Source organism: Triturus cristatus, chromosome 6 (genome assembly GCF_964204655.1).
Source record: "Triturus cristatus chromosome 6, aTriCri1.1, whole genome shotgun sequence".
In the NCBI taxonomy this organism is placed as follows: domain Eukaryota; kingdom Metazoa; phylum Chordata; class Amphibia; order Caudata; family Salamandridae; genus Triturus; species Triturus cristatus.
Window position 1 is genome coordinate 81,897,212 of NC_140589.1, and position 20,410 is coordinate 81,917,621.

The 20,410-nt window shown below is 44.9% G+C and overlaps 1 protein-coding gene across 2 annotated transcripts in view; it reads right to left on the bottom strand.

The window, feature by feature from the left end:
- Nucleotides 1–227: 227 nt before the first annotated feature.
- The window catches only part of RNF8 (ring finger protein 8), a 244,057-nt gene continuing 223,874 nt past the window's right edge, over nt 228–20,410 (bottom strand). The window contains exon 8 of one of the 2 annotated variants that reach the window (XM_085610258.1): nt 228–5,494. In XM_085610258.1, coding sequence (XP_085466384.1) covers nt 5,313–5,494 — 182 coding nt within the window. In that variant the 3' untranslated portion in view covers nt 228–5,312. The remainder of the gene's footprint in view (nt 5,495–20,410) is intronic. The other variant, XM_085610260.1, reaches the window with a different exon arrangement.

The window sequence follows — 20,410 nt, forward strand, 5'->3', positions numbered from 1 at the left end:
CATACATCTAGTGTATTATTAGAATCCATATCAGGTGGCAATCGTACTGTATACGAAAGGCTGACAACCAATTTTCTGTCTGTGGTAGGAATAGTGTAACCTGTCTCATTCTGTAACAGTGACCAGGAGTTTGTAAACGGATTTGTGATACACATACCTTAATTTCACAAAGCATCTATTAACAAAGAACAGAACCATTTCCAAGTACTAAAATACTTTAAAAAAAATGGTGTGAATATATTTATTGTGGTAAAAGAATAAAGCAGAACATTTCAATCTTCATTAAACAAAATCATACTTATTTCAAACTACAATAGATTGGATAGTAAACCCTTGAGCGAGTAAATACCTATCCTGGCATTGAGATTGCAAAATTAAGCGCCCATGTTATTCAATTATAGATTTGATTATAAGTACATTCCTTTTTACAAGCTGTAAGAATTGATTTATTTTGGACTTTGTGTTCTCAGTCTGTTTTTGTGCATGTTCTTAGTCAAGAGGAAAAGCGGCTCAGCTTGGCTGCTTTTAATTTACCCAGTTGCTGTTGGGAGCCACCAAAAGAAACTATTTTGTAAAAAACATTTAAAAGTGAAAATACAGTCTGGGGGATGCCTTTATGAGTCTTTTAAAAAAATGATCTTAACATATTTGCTTATTTTCTCAGGAAGTGTACCCGGGCCTGTTTTCATTCCCCCCACACAGGAAAGGGCTGAAAACAGGAAACAGTATTATTTTCTTACACGCCAACAAACTGACCTTCAATGAGTAAAATGTATTACATTTTAAAGAAATTATAATGCCATATAGTCCACTAAATAACAAACAAGCTAAATAAAAGACAAACCAAAAAAAATCTTCAATAACTAAAGAAAACACAAAAATGAAAAAGTGAGAAACTAGAACTGTAATGATTTGGAAAATTCCACCTGTAGAAAATTAGGAAGTCAATGGTAATCACTTATTTGAAGAAGAAAATGAAGAGAAAGCGGAAATGCATATTTACTTCATCTTATAAAGCTTTCCATTCCCGATAGGCGATTCTACCCACGCAGTATCACTGTACGCTGATGACGTACTCATATATGTCCGGGACATTACGATCGACCTGACCCCTTTATCACGCATCCTGCATGATTTTGCGGAGGTGACGGGCCTTAGGGTGAATTGGGCCAAGTCCACCGTCTATCCCTTAACACAAGCCGTGCCCCAGGGTCCGATACGAATAGGAGACGTTGATATCTCGTGGAGTCCCCAAGCGGTTCGATATCTCGGCGTTAAGCTATATCATACACCGCAAGATATCTATGAGGGGAATTACCGCACACTGATGGGCAGCATCCGATCCTTGGTCCACTTCTGGAAGGGTCTCCACTTGGCTGTCACGGGAAAGATAGCCGTCGCGAAGATGATCCTGGTCCCGCGCCTGCTTTACCTCTTCTCCAATCTTCCGGTGGTTCCCCCGCGATCCCTGTTCCGTGAGCTGGATACCCTGCTTGGGACCATCATATGGGGCAACGGCCGCAGGCGTATAGCCCTGGCAAAACTGCAACTACCCCTTGACCAGGGTGGGTTGGCGGCTCCCTCATTCGAGGCGTATTTCCTTGCCGCCCAATTACAGTGGGTGTCGCGTTGGACGGCAGGCCGGGCACAAGAGGAGCTGATCACTGAGACGGGGCGGATTCCAACCCCCGCTGTCCATCGCATGCTGCTGCCGGGTGCAGCACCGCCGCTATCCCGGCCCCTCCAGGTCATGACAGCGCGCGCCTGCTTGGCGCGTGTTCACCGACTTAGTCGGGATACTCCCCTGTACTCTCCGGTGCTGCCGTTGGTGGGGCTCCCTAGGGGTCGGGCGTATTACACAGAGCAAATGATGCAGGTGTGGACGGAACATGCTGTGACGGAGGTGGGGATGCTGTTCACCGGGGAGAGCTTGCAGACCTTCGATGCACTGGTCGGGGACTTCGAGCTTCCCAGGGGGCAGTTCCTACGGCATAGGCAACTTCTCACGGACTTCCGCAGGCAGTGGCGTGGGATCGATACGGAGCCCCCCATGCACCTGGTCATCCATGCGATACTGCAGATGGGGTCAGGTCGCCATCTTGTCACTTGGATCTACAAAGCGGTACGGACCCTGCGGAGTCCTACGCTGGCGCCCCTTAGAGAATACTGGGAAGATGACTTCCAAAGGCCTCTACATGACAGGGAGTGGACCAGGGCCCTGGAATACACTAAAAAAGTGTCCCGCAATTATCGATTTAAGAACATACAGTTGCATATACTACACAGGGCATATCTCACCCCCGAAAAGCTGCAGAAATATTTCCCTGACGGTGTGTTTGGTTGCCCCAGATGCCTGGAGCCTGCTGCCTCGTTTAAGCACATGTTTTGGGATTGTCCGACGCTCTACAGTTACTGGCACACGATTCACACTGCCCTTAAAACGGTTACGGGGTTCCAGGACCTGGACACATGGGAGGCGTGTATTTGGAAAACACACGGGGTCCCCTGCAAAAAGGATAAGCCTTAGCAGGGAAGTACAATGAATAGAAGAATAGCAGTTGCACCAGGCTAAGTGCAAAGATAAAATGACACAAAACGTGGCAACTTCAGAGACACAACACAAATCAGCACAATTGTGTGACATAAATCATTTAGGATTAATGTTTTTATTTTAATATTCTTCTTTTTGGGTTCATTACCATATTAATGTTCATGATAAATGCTTGTATGTACAGGATTATTGTGATTTAAATCAAGAAATAGATTTTGTTACAAAAAACACATGCATGAGACAATCAATAATCAACCATTAGACATGTCACAAAAATAAGTGAAATGATTCAATTGATTAATAATCCATTCAATAACATGAGAACAATAAGTGAATACACGAAATTGTGAGAAGATAAAACACTGAACGAGTTCAAAGAAATATGAAATGACGCGTTTCGGCAAAGCCTTCTTCAGAATATTCTTGTCAGTGATTACTGTAAAAAACAAGGATTTTTTTTTATATGTATGTATTTTATATAGAGCAACAAAGAGAAACACAATTTGCCGACAAAATGTTGATATACATGGTTTCACTCTGAAGTTACCGAGTTTCGTTGACGACGAATAAATGAGTCGAATGACTCAATTGCGACTAACTCATTGGGAGGCGTGTGCACTGGGTATTCATGGGCGACATAAACATCAGAAGGTGGAGAGGAGGTTTGCTTTCCTGGTGTTGCTCCTAGCCAAACGATGCATTGCTATGCATTGGAAGACGCCGGGGGGGGCCCCCTCTAGCGACATGGGTGGGGGCAGTCAAGAAGTGGGGCAAGGCGGAGGAAACCACACTCAGAACGGAGGAAGCCCGGGGGATACGCAAACACCCGATCTCCATGCCCTGGGCCATGTTAATGCACGCTTTCGCGCAGGAAACAGCGGCTGTGGCGAGTTCAAGACTGATTGACCCCCCGGGGGCGCCCACGACTCCGGAGCCCACCCTGGGAAATGCGCAGGCAGTCCAAGCACCCGGTGACTCGCAGAGGCAGACACCACAGGTCCCACCGCCAGGTCCCTCATAGGCTATGATCGGTGCTCCCGCCTCCCTTGCCCCCTTCCCTCCTCCGCATCCGTGACCACCCCGACTTTATCCCACACGATGGTCCAGCTCTCAAGCGCACAGCTACAAGTATTCCTGATAGGCGACATAGTGCACCCCTTTTCCCTAGTTATCCGTCCCCAGTTAGTTAACGGTTAGCTAATGGCTGCAACCCTATAGCCTCTACGACACCCCTTACAGGGGTTCACTCACATTGCACGGCACCCAAGCGTCGAGGCGATCACTGCGCGCTCCAGTAGGGCATACCCAGAGGCTGGTCCCGGACACATACCTGCAGCCCCACTCAGGGTAGAGGCGAGTGGCCTGAGGGCCCACGAGACTGAGACCGAAAGGGCTGTGACTGGGCGCTCCTGATATGTAAGCCTCTATGATAATGGCGCTATCGCCTGTGCCTGCGTGTATAATGGTTTATAAATGCCAATAAAAATGTTTTACAAAAAAAAATCTTATAAAGCTTTCCATTAGGAGATGACTAATCAAGATTGAGAAATGTAATCTATGGGTTGTATAACGGTGGGCTCTTACATTTGCACGTCTTAGGAAGGCTCTACATGATCCTAAAACTCAGTAAATAAAGCAATGATTTATACGGTTCTGTGTCTGCATATCCACTGCCTACGCTCTTTTATCTGTGCCCTACAGAAGCGGACTCTTTTCACAGATTGTGATTGATTCCGCTGTAAATCCTTGCATTGAATTCTGCTGCTTCTCTAATTCAGAGCCATAAACATTAACATTCCAGCAAACCTCCTATCTGCACCGCCCACATCGGTCAACATCCTGCACCCTAAAGCCTCAATACCCCTTCAGATATATGCATTATCTTTTATTTCTCCCAATCCACCCTTATATTTTCCCACTGTTTGTGCTGCAGCATTTTGCTGTGAGAACAAAAAAGAGAGATTTTTCATAGACCCATCAACATGACCGCGTATTTCCACAGTGATCGTACTTGAATATGATCTTCAGCCTAGGGATTGTACATTTAGTGCAGAGAAGTGTCTTAAAATCATTGTCAACTGTAATGTCAGATGGGTTCCTAGGCCCCAACAAGATATTCAAGGTGCATCCAGTTATTGGTTAGTCCCACTGCCCCCTCAACGAGAAGACGATGGATCTCAAATTATACTTGCTTCTTGAAGCGGTTCCATCATATAGACAGATGTTGCTGACTATAGGCAGACGTCGCCTCTCCTGGTCTTTAATGGGCCGGGTCAAACCTCTGCACAGATGCTTCATGGTGATCTCTTGGGAGTCGGATTTGCCAATAGGATGGCTAGATGTCAGGCACAAGGCACTCTAGCCCACCTGAAGTGAAGGTCTACTTGCTGCCTCAGTGGGCACCTGGCTCTTCTCCCATCTGTGTGCAGGCTGACACCTAAAATGTATATCATTGGGATAACACCACAGCTCTCACAGCGCACTAGACTTCACTGGATTCCACTTTGCAAGCAAGGAGGGAAAAACCAAATTACTGCACAGAAGTACTCCGCATAAAAACAAGGTCTAGTAGGAGACACGTTCGTGAAATATCCACAGTACCACATCCTCAACAAGCGGTTTCTAATTAAAAGTGAACCCTGACCGGACACTTAATCTTGAGTAGTAGTTTAGCACCTATTGAAAGAAGGTGTTCATGAGTTGCTCCTTCATGTTAATATCAAACAGGCCACCCAGCCGATGAACAATTCCCCCTCTCCAGTCACCAATGGGTACTCATAAATATGTAATCATCATCATAATCCTCGTCACTGCTGTAGGGCCCGTCATAGTCATGGGCTTCGTTATGGTATTCTTCATCATCATCGCTGATGGACGCGTTGAAGGACACAATGCTGGTGTCACCCACCAAAGTAGCTCTGCTCACTGTTGGCTCTGGATTCTCTGCAGCAACAGACAACATAAATCAGCAAGTTAAAACACACTGCAAGTTATAACAAGGCATTAGAAGATTTATTTCCCTTGTACTCATCAGCAACATAATGCAACACCCACAATCAATCAGGGTTTATAAAGTGCGACAAATCACCTGTGAGGTCTCAAGGCGCTGGAGTTGCTAGCTGCTTCGCAGAGAAAGCAGTGAAAAACGAGGTAGAGCAAGCACTCAGAAAAATGGGGGGAAAGGAAGGAGAAAGCAGTAAAAGATAAGTCAAAAGCAGGAGAAAGCACTCAGAAAAAACGAGGGGGGGAAGGACGGAGAAATCAGCTAAAGGTGAGACAAAAACAGGAGAAAGCACTCAGAAAAACGGGGGGAAAGGACAGAGAAAGCTGTTCAAAAAACAAGACAAAAGCAGGAGAAAGCAATCAGAAAAACAGAGGGAAAGGAAGGAGAAAGCAGTAAAAGACGTGAAAAAAGCAGGAGAAAGCACTCAGAAAAATGGGGAGGAAGCAGAGCGGTGCAGCAGCATGTGAGAGCTGGGCCTGGGGCCACAAGCACAAAATCACTATGTTCAATACTAGCCAAGAGCTGGTAAGATAACTTAAGGGGTTAATACACCCACTAGAGAGAGGTGTGTATTCTGCAGTTCACAGGTTGAAATGTTGGTATGTTCAATGCAGCCTGGTCAATGCACCACTTGGACATATAAGTTTAAAGCACAGGATAAGAGTTACATACCTGTATCCACAGCTCTCCATTGTGCATAACTTTGTGATATTGGTATCTTTACCATAAGCCCTCTGGATGAAAGGGATCTTCAGTTAGCCTTGAATGACAGGGAGTCAACAAAGCCCTCTGTAAAGATGCCAGCCTCTTCTTTAAATGGTAGGGCCGAGGGAAGTTACTTTATAGGTAAATAACTTTTCTTCAAAACGGATTCTGAATATAACAAGACAGAGGATGCCTCAGCAGCAGCATGTTAACGTTGTATCTGCCTCCTTGTCTTGCAAGCTTTTTTCCAGAAATCGCAATTTATTGGATAATGGGAAACACAGTCACTCTTACAAACTTTTGGAAGAGGGTCAACAGGGGCTTAATCTGCACTGGAGATCTAATGGCATCCTGAAATAATCCTTAGGTGTCCGACTCCCCATTTCGAATTACTTCCAATGTGCAGAGTCAGGTGGGAGTTTCCAGACTGTGACAAATAGGCAGTTCCAAGCCAACTTCATTTCTGCGGACAGTCCACAAGTTACCAGTAGCATGCATGCTCTCTGTCAATCGCTGGAAGTGGCAATTAAATATGCACTAAATTCAGGCACATCTCAGCTGAATTTTTTGCACAAATAGATGCTAGACTTCAGAATCTGAGCTTCCCATTTTACTTTATCATTCTAGCCAAAAATAGGGCTCCCAATTTGTGAAGAGCCTCCTAATCTAACGCGAGGAGTTGTGTCCAATAACGTGACGGCTTTTGAGCTGCGACTGCATCCAGTTAGGGGTTTCCAGCTCTCCCCGAGCCCCCATGCCTTCTCAAGAATAACAAGCATTTGCAATGCAATAGGTCTCGCATTTACGCAAGTTTGAGCTATTGGCATCGTAAATAACAATGCCTTTTATTTTTGTTTTTAAAACATAAATAAAAGGCGTTGTCATTTACAATGCCAATAGCTTAAACTTGCGTAAATGCGAGACCTATTGATTCCTGCTGAGACATGCCTTCCTCTCGCCACGGCGGAGACCCCACGAACGAGGCCTCCTACTCGCAAGAGTATAGCACGTCTGACAGTGCATCGCCCTTCACCGCCACCGCACCCAGGGACTCTGGAAATGTTCAGTATACGATATGATTCTCCCAGACCACTAAAAAAAACAGCCTCTGGGCACCAATGTTCCACGGGTGAACGCACAGCGATGGTAAACTTGCCGCCGGTCCACAGCCCCTGCACGCGCGGGGACCTTCCAGGAAGGTTGCGATGATTGAATTGTGAAAACATACAGCCTCCTTCCAGCTGCAGCCAAGAAAGCATGAAGTGACTGTGGGGGAGGGGGCCTAGAGCGCATGTGACGACTGATGTGCCAATGACAGGGCTGCTGGCTCTCTCAACTGTCTCTCGGCGGGTGGACAGTCCCTCATTTGGGAGACCGAACATACAATTTGCCATGTATTATTTTCCTACTGGAGCCCTTCATGAACCCTCTGTGCCACCTACCACTAGACTTTACCGTTCCCGGGCAAAGCTCCATCTGCGCTAAGATGGCGGCCACGCTTGCAGCGCCGCTCGCTTTCTATCTCCCTAGCGCGAGCGGCTCCAGTGCGAAGTGGACACGTGTTAGGGTGCGCGCGGGTCCATCGCAGCCCTGTCTGGAGGCTATTCATCCACAGACCGGACCATTAAAACCAAGCGCTCGCCATGACGTATTTGCTTGGCTTTTTTTGCCGGCCTCGCCTGCCAAAAGGTTTCTTGTCTTTATGGGGCCATGTGTTTGGACCCATAAAGATAAGAAACCTTTTGCGACCAACGCAAAGCAAGCGAGTCCGTCAGAATGGGACGGCTCGAAAAGCTAAGCAAAAACGTCATCGACACCTCTGTTCCAATGGCTGGCCACCGTTTAGCATAAATGGTGATGCCGGCCAATGGAACAGAGGGGCGGGGCTTAAAGCCCCTTACAGAAAATCACAGCGATGGTAAACATGCCACCGGTCCGCAGCCCCTGCACGCGCGGGGACCTTCCAGGAAGGATGCGCTGATTGAAATGTGAAAACATACAGCCTCCTTCCAGCTGCAGCCAAGAAAGCATGAAGTGACTGTGGGGGAGGGGGCCTAGAGTGCATGTGACGACTGATGTGCTAATGACAGGGCTGCTGGCTCTCTCAACTGTCTCTCGGCGGGTGGACAGGCCCTCATTTGGGAGACAGAACATACAATTTGCCATGTATTATTTTCCTACTGGAGCCCTTCATGAACCCTCTGTGCCCTGGATAATTCAATGCAGGGCTCGGCCAAAGAGAACTAAGATCGACCTACAAAAATGTCTCATTCAATGGGCCACCTTCCACTAGACTTTACCGTTCCCGGGCAAAGCTCTATCTGCGCTAAGATGGCGGCTACGCTTGCAGCGCCGCTCACGTTCTATCTCCCTAGCGCGAGCGGCTCCAGTGCGAAGTGGACACGTGTCTCGGTGCGCGCGGGTCCATCGCAGCCCTGTCTGGAGGATATTCATCCACAGACCGGACCATTTAAACCAAGCGCTCGCCATGACATATTTGCTTGGCTTTTTCTGCCGGCCTCGCCTGCCAAAAGGTTTCTTGTCTTAATGGGGCCATGTGTTTGGCCCCATAAAGATAAGAAACCTTTTGCGAACAACGCAAAGCAAGTGAGTCCGTCCAAATGGGACGGCTCGAAAAGCCAAGCAAAAACGTAATCGACACCTCTGTTCCAATGGCTGGCCACCGTTTAGCATAAACGGTGACGCCGGCCAATGGAACAGAGGGGCGGGGCTTAAAACCCCTTACAGAATATACCCTAACACTAAATCTTGCCAGCGAGACTGCGCATGCACGCAGCCTACGCCAGGCGAGACCTAAAAAGGAGTGAAATAAGTTGCTGAAGAGAGCGACTAGTTTTGCAGATATTTATGTCTGTACATACGGTTTGTATGTTGTGAACCCAGCCAAACACGCTGAAGAAATTCAAAACAAAAGTTATAGTTACTGCATGTCTGTAGGAATACCTGGTATCTGAAAATGAAGGTAAACTTTTATGGGGGCATATTATCAAGAGACGGCGTTAAAATTATCGCCGCTTTAGCGGCAGAAAACTGCCGCTAAAGCGGAGATAATAGGCTTGATAATATGCCCTTGTGAATTCCCATAAAAGCCCATGTTGACACCAGAACATGAGCTTCTATGGGAATTCACAAGGGCATAATATCAAGCCCATTATCGCCGTGCTTGATAAAATGCCCCGTAGTGTTATGATGTAGTGCTCTTTAAAACAGTGTTGTATTCAGCTCTTTTGTAAGTTGTAACACAGTGGGTCAGACCTGATGGACATAGGGATAGCATTCCAGATCCTGGGCGGGAAGCCATGCTGCCTTGTGTTTTTTCTTTTTTGAATTTGTTCATCTCCAGTATGATGGTGTTCTGGCTGCAGGTGTGCCAAGATGCAGGCCGTGATGGTTTTGTAGACGATGCAGCTGTTTTTGTAGATTGTATGAGTGGCAATAAGGGTCAGTTGAGTAGATTCAGGGAAGAGCTGATGAGGTAATACTTCTTCTGAACGTTTATGAGGTGTGCTGAGGTGTGCGGGATGCCCCTGAGTGGGGCAAGTACTATGGAGTCTGCGTGGCCATGAAGCAGGGCATTTCCACAATCCAGATGTAGAAGACTGTGAGACCATGAGCTAAAGTTTTGAAGTCGCTTTCTGGGAGGGATGGTTTTATTTTCTTCAGTACAGAGAGCTGGTGACCGGTCATATGTTAGGTTTTCTTTTATGGTTAGGTTAGTGCCAAAAGTTACTTGACATTTGGTAAATTCAACTCCGTCCAGGATCATGCCTGTTTGTATTAGTTGTTGCTTGGTGTTTTTGTCACATAGCAGGAATGTCTTATTGGGTTGAGATTCAGGTAAGTGCTGGATATCCAGGTCTGTGTGAGACACAGGCAAGTGTTTTAGGCACTGGACAGCTGGCACAGAGGAAATGTCCAAATGAAGTTGTGTCTCACCAGCGTATTGTTGAATTTTTAAACTGTTACCAGTGAGTAAAGTCCCAAGGGACTCCATGTAGGCGCTGAAGATGACGGGGACTAAAAGGAGCGAAACGGAGACCCTGCAGGTCGTAGGGATCTACTGGAAACTGAAGGTGCCAAAGTTAATGAAGTAGAATTGGACGGATAGATAGGTGGAGTGTGTGAAGGATGTTGCTAGTCAATTTCATTTGCCATTTCAAAGTATAAATGAGGGTAGGGTGGTCAACTGTGCTGAAGACAGCCGAGAGATCCTGGAATAATGAGGAGTAAATGTTATCTCAATCTGAGATCTTTTTCTATAATACGGCCTGGACATTAAAACAAAGTGAATTTTGCTGGAATGTCTGATTCCCAATACCTTAATCCATGTGGTTGCAAAAGCAAAGCCAGTTTTTGGCAAAAATGCCCCATCCCAAATTGTAAAGCCGAACATGATCCCAGGATATTAGAGCATGGACAGAATAGTTATAGGGGTACATATATGTAGATCACAAAGTCCCACCTGCTAACTTAGATGATGGCTGGAGTGAAACATTTGATGATGCAGGAGCAGGTTGTGATGATCAAATGGCCAATTTCCTAACCCATATCAATCAACTAATAAGGGGGTCTGATGGAAAAATTGGGAGGAATTATCCCATGTAACAGACCGCTCACCTCACCCTGTCAAAGGGCGCTGGAATTTCTCTAGGCGCAAGGCCCAATCTAGCGTCAGGACACCTTCGGGTAGCAGTTTGCGCTTTAAAAATATTATAACATAACAATCAAGGGCCCTTCCAAGATGATTGTAGCAGAGGATCAAGGCTGCATACAAGGGCCAGACCTATGGACAAAATCACCGTCAAAAACCACAAGCGATAAAATGGATTATGAATGATGCAGGAGCAAAACTACCTTCATGAATGTCATTAGTTCTCCTTGTGATCCGAGTATGTTTCAAGAGAGAATCTCGATGGCTTTAACAGAATAAATATCATCCACTTACTGCACCCAACATTATTATACATGGATTCTAAGGGCATTGAATCTATATGTCTGTCACCAAGATCCCCAGAAAAATACAAAATTACTAGAAGTGGGAACCCACATTTGGGAGAGAGGGACACTCTTTGAAGTTTCAGGCTTTAGAGTCCGAAAAATGCCCTGGAGCAGTATTCTGAAAGGGACTGGGAGCACGGGCAGGAGTACTTTACAGCTTAACAAAATTGCCAGGAAATTCAAAGACTATATGTAATGAGAGAAAGGGGAGAATCAGTACACTTAAAAGAGAAACCAAAGTATTGGAGGCAATGTGATTGGCAGAAGATTGGAGGAGGATGGCCTTTGCAGTCAGCAAGTCCAAGAATTCTATTTCAGAACGAAGGCTGAGTCACCACGCAGCCCAGTTTTTCCTATTACGGAGCCAAAGGAATGATCAGGAAGTGGGGAGATGTATGGATGGTTAAAAAAAAAAAAAAAAAAAAATCAAAAGCGATGTGCGTACTTGTGAAAAGTGTCAGACGTATCAAAAATCTCTTAATAGTACATTTGCGTGTTGCAACTGTTGATGACAGATCATGATAATTGGGAACAAATTTTGTTCCCATTGTTCACATCACCCAGCGTCTCCCCTATTAGGGTGATTATAATGCCGTCATTCACGCACCATTTAGCCCACTTGATAATCATAACAATAACATCTGCGAAGCACAGCTTGGTATTTCAGGAAAGATTTGCCTTGACCCACAGCACAAGAAAAAATTAAACTTATCAAGAAAGAATAAAGGAAGAACTTCTGGTAACAAAGCATATGCCGATATCCAGTGGATAGAAATAAAGATACTTAGGGTTTTTGAGACTATACTATGTTTAGATTGTAGCAAGCATCAGTAACTCGGTGTCTGAATCAATCCTTGAACATGTTAACAACTTTGTGGATGTAGATAGGCCTTGGCGCAACTGAACATGATCTTCAGTCAAGGGATTGTACATTAATGTAGAGAAGTGTCAGATGGTGTCCTAGGCCCAAACAAGATTTTCAAGGTGCATCCAGTTATTGGTTATTCCCACTTCCCCCTCAACGAGAGGACGATGGAGCTCGAATTATACCTGATTCTTGAAGTGGTTCCATCATGAAGGAGGTTTTTCTAAGTGGTTTCTTCATGAAACCTGAGCAGAGGGTGTCAACTTAATTCCTCTTATCAGAAAGACTTCAAACCAAAAGCGTGAAACCACACAATTGTCTTCAATAATCTATCAGACAATAACTGTGAAGAAAAGTGTGAACAGATGATGGTTATGGGCAGAGCAACATGGGGTAGGACTCCTGCTCAATCTATAGAGGGCCTCCAATCATGTAATCAGACCTACAGTGGGTATAATATCCACCTCTAAGGTGAAACTTCTACCAATGAGGAGCTTAAAACAGAGGTGTGTACTTGCACCCCCTTTCTCTTACATTTATACACTAGATATGGGGATGAGATCTAATTTCTTGCCCACTTAATATCCCCCAGTATGCAGATGACTCAATATTACTCAACTAGACCCCAGCTAGTGTTTAACAACCACTTATAATGCTAAATGCAAATAAAGTGACAAATCACTAGTCGAAGCCCTGACGCCAGCTGTAGGTCTGGGTTGAAATGTCAGAGCAGCCAGAGGGTGGGAAATCTGATCATCTAAAGAAGTTCCAAATACAACTATCTTAGGGTGTGAATAGAAGTGTGTGGGCCATAAATTGCCTGGGTAAATACATACATCAAAGTTAAACTCCCAGATAAATGGGCTGATAAGACTTTGATTGTTTTGATTCACCATCGCTTTCTCCCATCTTGTTGATTTTCTCAGCAAAACTAATCTCCATGATCTTGGATGGTGAGCGTTATGCACTCTAGGAAAAATTGACATTTGAAGATAGTGGTTGTCGTCCCTTTCACTCTATGGAAATAAAAATGTATCTTGAGATCTCTGTAAAGAAATCATACTCCCCTTGGATGAAGGAGGGTTAAAACATATGTATCCAAGCTTCACACATACTACATGAGGACACATTTGGATACGATTGTCCAAAGATTAATTACATAGAGCGCAAGGCTTTTTCCAGATAAGCTATATCAGGATCATTCTGATAAATTACAACCCTGATGAAGTCCTTATAGGACGAAACTCGGTGGCTGGGCTGGACATTTGTGTGCGTCTGCAAAACCACGTGACTCCTGTGCATGACTAATGAGGACTCCGGTTGATTTGGGTTGGACTGCTCATAGATATTGCGGATACTAATTGTTATGTTTTGATGTTATGGATGATGGAAATATTGCAAAGGGAACAGATTTGATTATTATAATCTAATACTTATCTTTGAGAATATCATGTGCTCACATAACAGCTGCTCCTGTTCTGTCTTTGTTAATAGGCTTTTCTATGTGGTGATTCTTTGGCAGTAGTCAGTTGAGCGTCTATATTCACATTACTATAAATACAGATAAGTACTAGCGGGACGGTCTTGTAGCCTTATTGCCTGTTCTCTTTTGTCAATATTGACACTGGTTTGAAGTTGGACAGCGTTCTGCAATTTGTTCCATCTCGCAACTGCCACATTCTTGTCCTCAAGCCAGCCTCCAGTAACTGGATAATTTAATGAAACATTTGCATAACAAAAACTATTTTCTCTTGGCCTGTTTAAGGCTGACAACAGCACATGAGGGAAAACTAAAAAAACAATAACTTGGCAAGACTTAGATTGGGTTCTTTGAAAAAGGTTTGAGCAATTTGGGTTTATATACTATCTAGGCTAAATGTGAGACAATGGGCATTTGTAAGTAATTGGCTAAGTTGAAGGTTAATGTATTGTCTTAACATGTTTATCTAGAGGACTACGAAGGAAAAAGGGAGTGAAATCCATATTGGTGGACACTTTTTAGCATATTTTCTTTTATATGAATTAATTTTATGGTTATGTATTATTTATGGTTCATTTGTGTATACTCCCTCGGGACAAATTTTATGATTATGTACTTTTATGGTCCATGAGACCGAAATAAAGTTCTGGAATGGAATGAGAAAGGGAAATTTGCTACACCATATTAATTAGAATCATTTAGGAAGGGTTCAAGGACACATTGTATGCAGTTACTTTCTCCCCCGGTTACCAATTTATGAATTAAGTTCTGGGTCTTTATATTAATCCGCCACGGTTTAAGAAGTTTCAGGTGCATATGTGCCGAGAGGTGCCACGGTTTAAGAAGTTTCAGGGGCATATGTGCCGAGAGGGCAATGTATATACTTTAAATGTCAAAAATGTAATGATGGCAGAGAGAGACTAAATGTATGTGTGCTTCAACACTTAAAGGACACTTTAATTCATTTTCACTTCTTTAACACTGTTGATTTATGAAGAAATAGCCTTTCTGTTTATAGAGGACTTTTAATAATATTTTTAGTTTCTTTATCTGGTAAGTTTCCTCCCAAATGAAAAGAAAGCCGACGGTTTCGAACCCCAACTCACTGAATGTTAAGTCATTTGGATTCACCCTGGACACCAACCTCACCCTCAAGGGACATATCGCAATGCAAAAAAAAAGACTGTATGATATCAGCGCTCTTTCTTACAGGAGGCCATCAGACTCTTGTATCTGGATGGTGGTTATGCCCTTCTCCAAGGCCTACTAGACTCCATACTGACACCCCTTAGGGGCATCCTGCACATCGCAGCACGTTTCATCCAGGGCCTCAAGAAAGGGGATCACATCACCCCCCCCCCCCCCCACCACTCCTTGTTCTGATGCAATTTCATTGGCTCCCTTTGCCTGCCTGCACCATCTTCAAAACCAGCTGCATCATTCACAAAGCCATCCCAACTAGTACCCCTGCTTATCTTGCAGACAAGCTCACTATCTCTGGTACTACTTGGCACACCCGCAGCTAGGACACCATCAGCCTGCAGGTGCAGACGAAGAAGGAAACATTAGACAGCAGGCCCAAGATCGGGGACAACATCCCCATATCCATCAGGACTGCCTCAACCCTGCTCCAATTTAGGAAAAGGTTGAAGACTTACCTCTTTAAAGAACACTGAGTCACAATGCATTAAGCATCCACAACCCAGCTTCCTTCCTTATTATTTGTTGACTTTATGCTGGTCTTTGGTCATACACAGTGCCCTGCTTCCTTTTGGCTTGGTTCACACTATAGAAATACCTTATACCTATAGTCATGCCAATCGCTGCCCTGGGCGACGACTGGGTTGTCTTAGTTTTAGTTCTGTATATTATTTCTATCAGTGTAGTTGTTAAGGATTGTAAAAATGTTTTTAGTTTCTGAGGTCAATAGGTTTCATACAATAAGAAACTGCCTCTTAAATTGGTTTTAAAAACTCTATATTCTTGTAAAGAAGTTTACTAATCAACAATACATTTATTTTACCTTCAAAAGAGTTCTCACCAGAATGGTGAACAGAGTTCTTGATTTGGATTCACCCTGTAAGCTGCTTAAAACAAGAACTCTTAATGATGAATTTGCTAAATGTGAAAAGTATGTGAGAGCCACTTCTTGGCTAGGCTGCAGGTCTGAATATCTTGGAATACACCATATGAATATTTTGAACACTTCAACGCATATGTTTTAAAGCAAATTCTCCACGCTTCATTACTGTCAGCCATGTCTTTTGGAAGGAAAACTGAACTAGAGTATATGCTAATGAGCTGGGTAATGACGAGTAATGCTTTTCAGCTTGTACAGCACATCATACTGGACAACAACCTCCTTTGTGTTTGCCCCGAAGAGTTGGTACCACCACGGTCACAGCCAAGTGAGAGCAATAAGGATCTTCCTGAAGTTAGACAGTCTGAACTTCAGTAGAACACTAGTAATTAGAATTGGTGGAAAGGCATAAAGAAATTCTGAAGAACAAGTAATGAGAAAACATTCACTATGGTGCTCAAATCTCGATGTTTGGGGGAAAAAAATGTCTACTTCAAAAATGTATACAAGTTGTTTCCTACATCATTGTGGGGATCATGCATTCCTATCTGATTTGCAATAATGCTGAAGTAAAAAGTCTTTACCCACATTAGAAGTATCATCACCATTAACACTCTCCATTGTTTTGTTACATGCGTTTTTACTTTTTTCTTCTTCTTTTGTTTCTTCATTTTATGTACTATTAAAGATGTTTCCAGGGGGTTTCCTGCTATGCACCGTTTGCTTTTTTCCTTTATTTACCTACCTTTCACTCCCCTCTCATGCAAAGCCTTGTCCTCCTCACCCATTTCCTGCCCTCCTACCACACTCTAGTTGCTCCAATTCATACCATCTCCCGCACTGCAGTTGGGCCCTATTCATTTGAGTACATCATATGAAGTCAGTGTCAGCCAGTAACTGTATACTCAGCCTAGCTTTATTTATCCCTGAAGCCATGCCTGGCGGGGAGTGTGTAGGGATGAGTTGTGATGCACCTGGTTGGTGCCGAATGGCATACCTCATCCCTCGCTAAACTCAATTCAAAATAAACACATTAAAGTAATATCTCTGGACTACTATGTACACCGTCTGCTTTACCATTCCTAGTCTCAGAGTTTGAGACATCTCAGGGCTAGGCCTCAGGTACTATTGTCTACCACTGGGCACTGATAATGAACAAGACTCCTCCATGCTAACTAGTTACGCAACATCCAGCACTTAGTGGCAGCCCTCTCCGGATAGAAAATTCCTTCCCTGCAAACTTCTTGCAATCCACAGCAACTTTTTAGTGCTGTTCCTTGTGCTTCTCTCTCCCTGAGCACGCCCAAATGTATCCACCACCCATCGAGGAGGCGTACTCCAGATTCAATCATTATCTTGGTATTCATCACACAATTGCATTTGTGCTCTCACATTTTTTTGTGTCCTGATGACGACCTGTTGAATTATGAAACGCTAAAACAGCGTCGACAAAATTCCATCTGAAGAAGATGCCGTTTAATAGAACACTGATGAACTAGGGATTTATACCTTCATCCATGCATTGTTTGACTATTAATAATTTTCACAATGTTATCCTGTGTATGTGAATAACACTGTGCTATCCTCACAAGTTTTACAGTGTTCACTTGGCACATTGAGTACTTATTCCTCAAATTACACTGATACTGCTGTAGAATTTATGACTACCTTCGGCCATATCTCTTGTAATAAATTTACATACACAATACATTATAAGTACTGTATGGCTGTTACAAATCCTTTTGATTCCAAATGATACCTATTGGATCCTGTTGCCGATACAAATCTTCCAGTCAGCTAGGAACAGATTGCTTAGTCACCCAGATAGTATAAAGGTCTCAAACAAGAGCTATGCAAAAAGCTGTCCGGGATTGATCCTTCTGGAACATCCTATATGAAGAGGGCCAATGCAAACCACTCCTCCAAATGAAAGGAGCAGCTGCCATCGAGGTTTTGTACAGTTGTCAATGATGACTCAATCCAGAGAGCAAACCGTAAGTATCACCATGCATGCTGGAAAAACTGCTGGTGCGGGTCGCAGGTCAGATTGGAAATCTGAAAATAAAAAATCTATGGAGAAGATAAAATCCAGTACAGCAAAGGTAATTTGTACCTTAAAACAGCATTATTGTCTGGTTGCTGAAATACCAGTACTCAGAATTTATTTTTCTTAAACTTGTTAACATAACACTGATCCAGTTCTAAACCTGTAATTTGGCCAAGAAAGCACCTGGAGAAATAACTTTGCTAAAGCTTTTCTTGGAAACGGTTTGTATGGTGCCTTTATTGTTCAGGTTTGCAGCTACCAGATTCAAAAGCCGAAAAGGTACGTTCTGCCAGAGGTGGCCGAGATGGTATGTGCTGAACAGTGTGCATTAGATATAATAGTAGTTGCAATGTATTAAGTCAAGAATCCATATACCAAAACTGAAGAGTACACAATGAAAATCCTAGTGTTCGAATATATCCTATGTACTTTACGACATTCATGTAACATCCACAAAATCAATCAATATCGGATGTGCGTTTTCCCTTACTTTTTTTTTGAAAACATCTTTATTGGCATTTTTCATTTTGCAAAATACACAGTACCATAATAAGAAAACATGTAGAGGCAAGGCAGTCTTTAAAGAAAATGGCATAGAAATCACGAGTTATGGCAACATCTACCTCCTCAGTGCATAATCCTGAGCACCTAGTGCCAAATAATGGTAAACATGGGATCAGTCACCAATATTTAAAAAAAAAAAAAAACAATTAACACAAACACATCATCCAACAATTGAAGGATACCCAACTGGGGCAAAATAAAGAAAAAGGAAAAGAAAACATCAAACAACTAAAAGACCTGAGGTAGAGGAGGGAGCACTGTAAAGAGTTCCAATGCAGCTAGTGGTGAGGACACAGTAGAGAAAGTAGTGACAGCAGTGGACCAGCAAGTGGGCTCCCAAGGAAGGGTCCGGTATCCGGAGCCAGGGTTACTGCCCCCATAAACACAGCAGGTCAGTAGACACTCCCCCCGCTCAACCCGTAGACATTGTGTACCCTCCGGGCACCGAACCAACAGAGACGGCAACGGGTGATACAAGTTAATGCACCCCCTGGCCCGCGCTCGCATCCGGTTCGGGACCAGAGTCTATCAATCCCTTCACCTGTCCCTCCGGGCTCTCCCAGGCTGCCAGCACTGTCCGCCACTGATCCGCTAAGGGAAGCTTCCTCATGCCCTTACGTTCTTCCGAGCTGAGCGCCCTGCCCTCCGCTCCCCCCACACCACAACATCTCTATGCCAATGCGCAATCTGTGCTCCCCCTGAAGCTTTCCATCCCAACGCAATGCGACGTTTTGCCAGTGCCAAGTCTATAAATCTGTTCCCCACCTTGCGCTTCGGCGGTCGGGTCAAGAGACCTAGGACACACGTCTGGATCGTAGAGGATAGTTCCCTGCCCAAGACAATCGCCAGCTTACCCAGCACTGCCTCCCAGAAAGGCCGCACAACGCCGCACTCCCAAATCATATGACCAAAGTCCGCATCCGGGTGCACACATCTAGGGCAAGAGCGAACCTCACCCCCATATGCAACTTTAAGTCGGTGCGGGGTCATGTAGGCCATATGTGTGTAGTTAAAGTGTAAATATTTGAGGCGGGTGTTCCGGGAGATCTTCTTGGGGTAGTGCAACACCCGTCGCCATTCCCCATCCGTCAACACCCTACCTCCAGTCGCGTCCCATTTAGCATGTAGTCTGGTCAAAGGACTCACCGAGGCCTCCTGGAGAGCCACATAGAACCACTTCACCAGGTGCCCGGCATTCCCAAGCATGAACAAGGCGTGGAGCACCGGGTGAGTGTCCGGTTCACTTCTACCCTCCCTCTCCCCCCAAAACTGTGCAAAGGTGCGGACCAGGGCTTCATACTGCAAAAACTGGCCAGGAGGCAGACCACAGTCCTCGACAAGCCCATCAAAAGAGATTAGGCACTTGTCCAAGAAACAATGTCCCACAGTATCGAGCCCCACCGCCGGCCAATTGCTCAGCTGTAAATACAGATTGGGGGTCTCCATGCGGCAGGCCCACCAAAAGGCAACACGGGGTATACCTAGCGCGCTGCCCACCTCTATTTCCGCATTGCCACCAGGCCTGAAAGGCAGTACGCTGCAACAGGGAGCAATACAGCGTGGGCGTCAGTGGTTTGAGCACTTTCACCATCACTAATCTAGGACAGGCTTCCGGGAGAGTCAAAAAGGACCCCTTTCCGTTAACCTCTTCACGCCATTGTGCCAACCACTGCAACTGACCAGCCAACATGTAATGTTCAAAATTCGGCACTCCTAGCCCCCCTTCGGTAATGGGACACTGTAGCGTCGTGAGGGGTACGGCCATCCCCCCACACCAGGTCACGGAGCAGGGCGTTCAGGGGGCGGAACCAGTCACTAGGCAGGAGGACCGGAAGATTGACAAAGAAGTACAGCAGGTGGGGGAGAATGACCATCTTGGATAGAGAAACCCAGGACATCACTGGCAACTGCAGGGTACGCCAAAAATGAACACACGCACGCACGCAGAGAGCGCATCGCCTTTCCCAAATTACCCGCCTTCAAATCCTCGAACGAGTGGAACACTTGTATGCCCAAATACTTAAACGTGTCCCGAGCCCAAACGACGACGGGCGTCAAGGCGTCCGGCCGGGGGAGGGGGCCAACGACTGGGAAT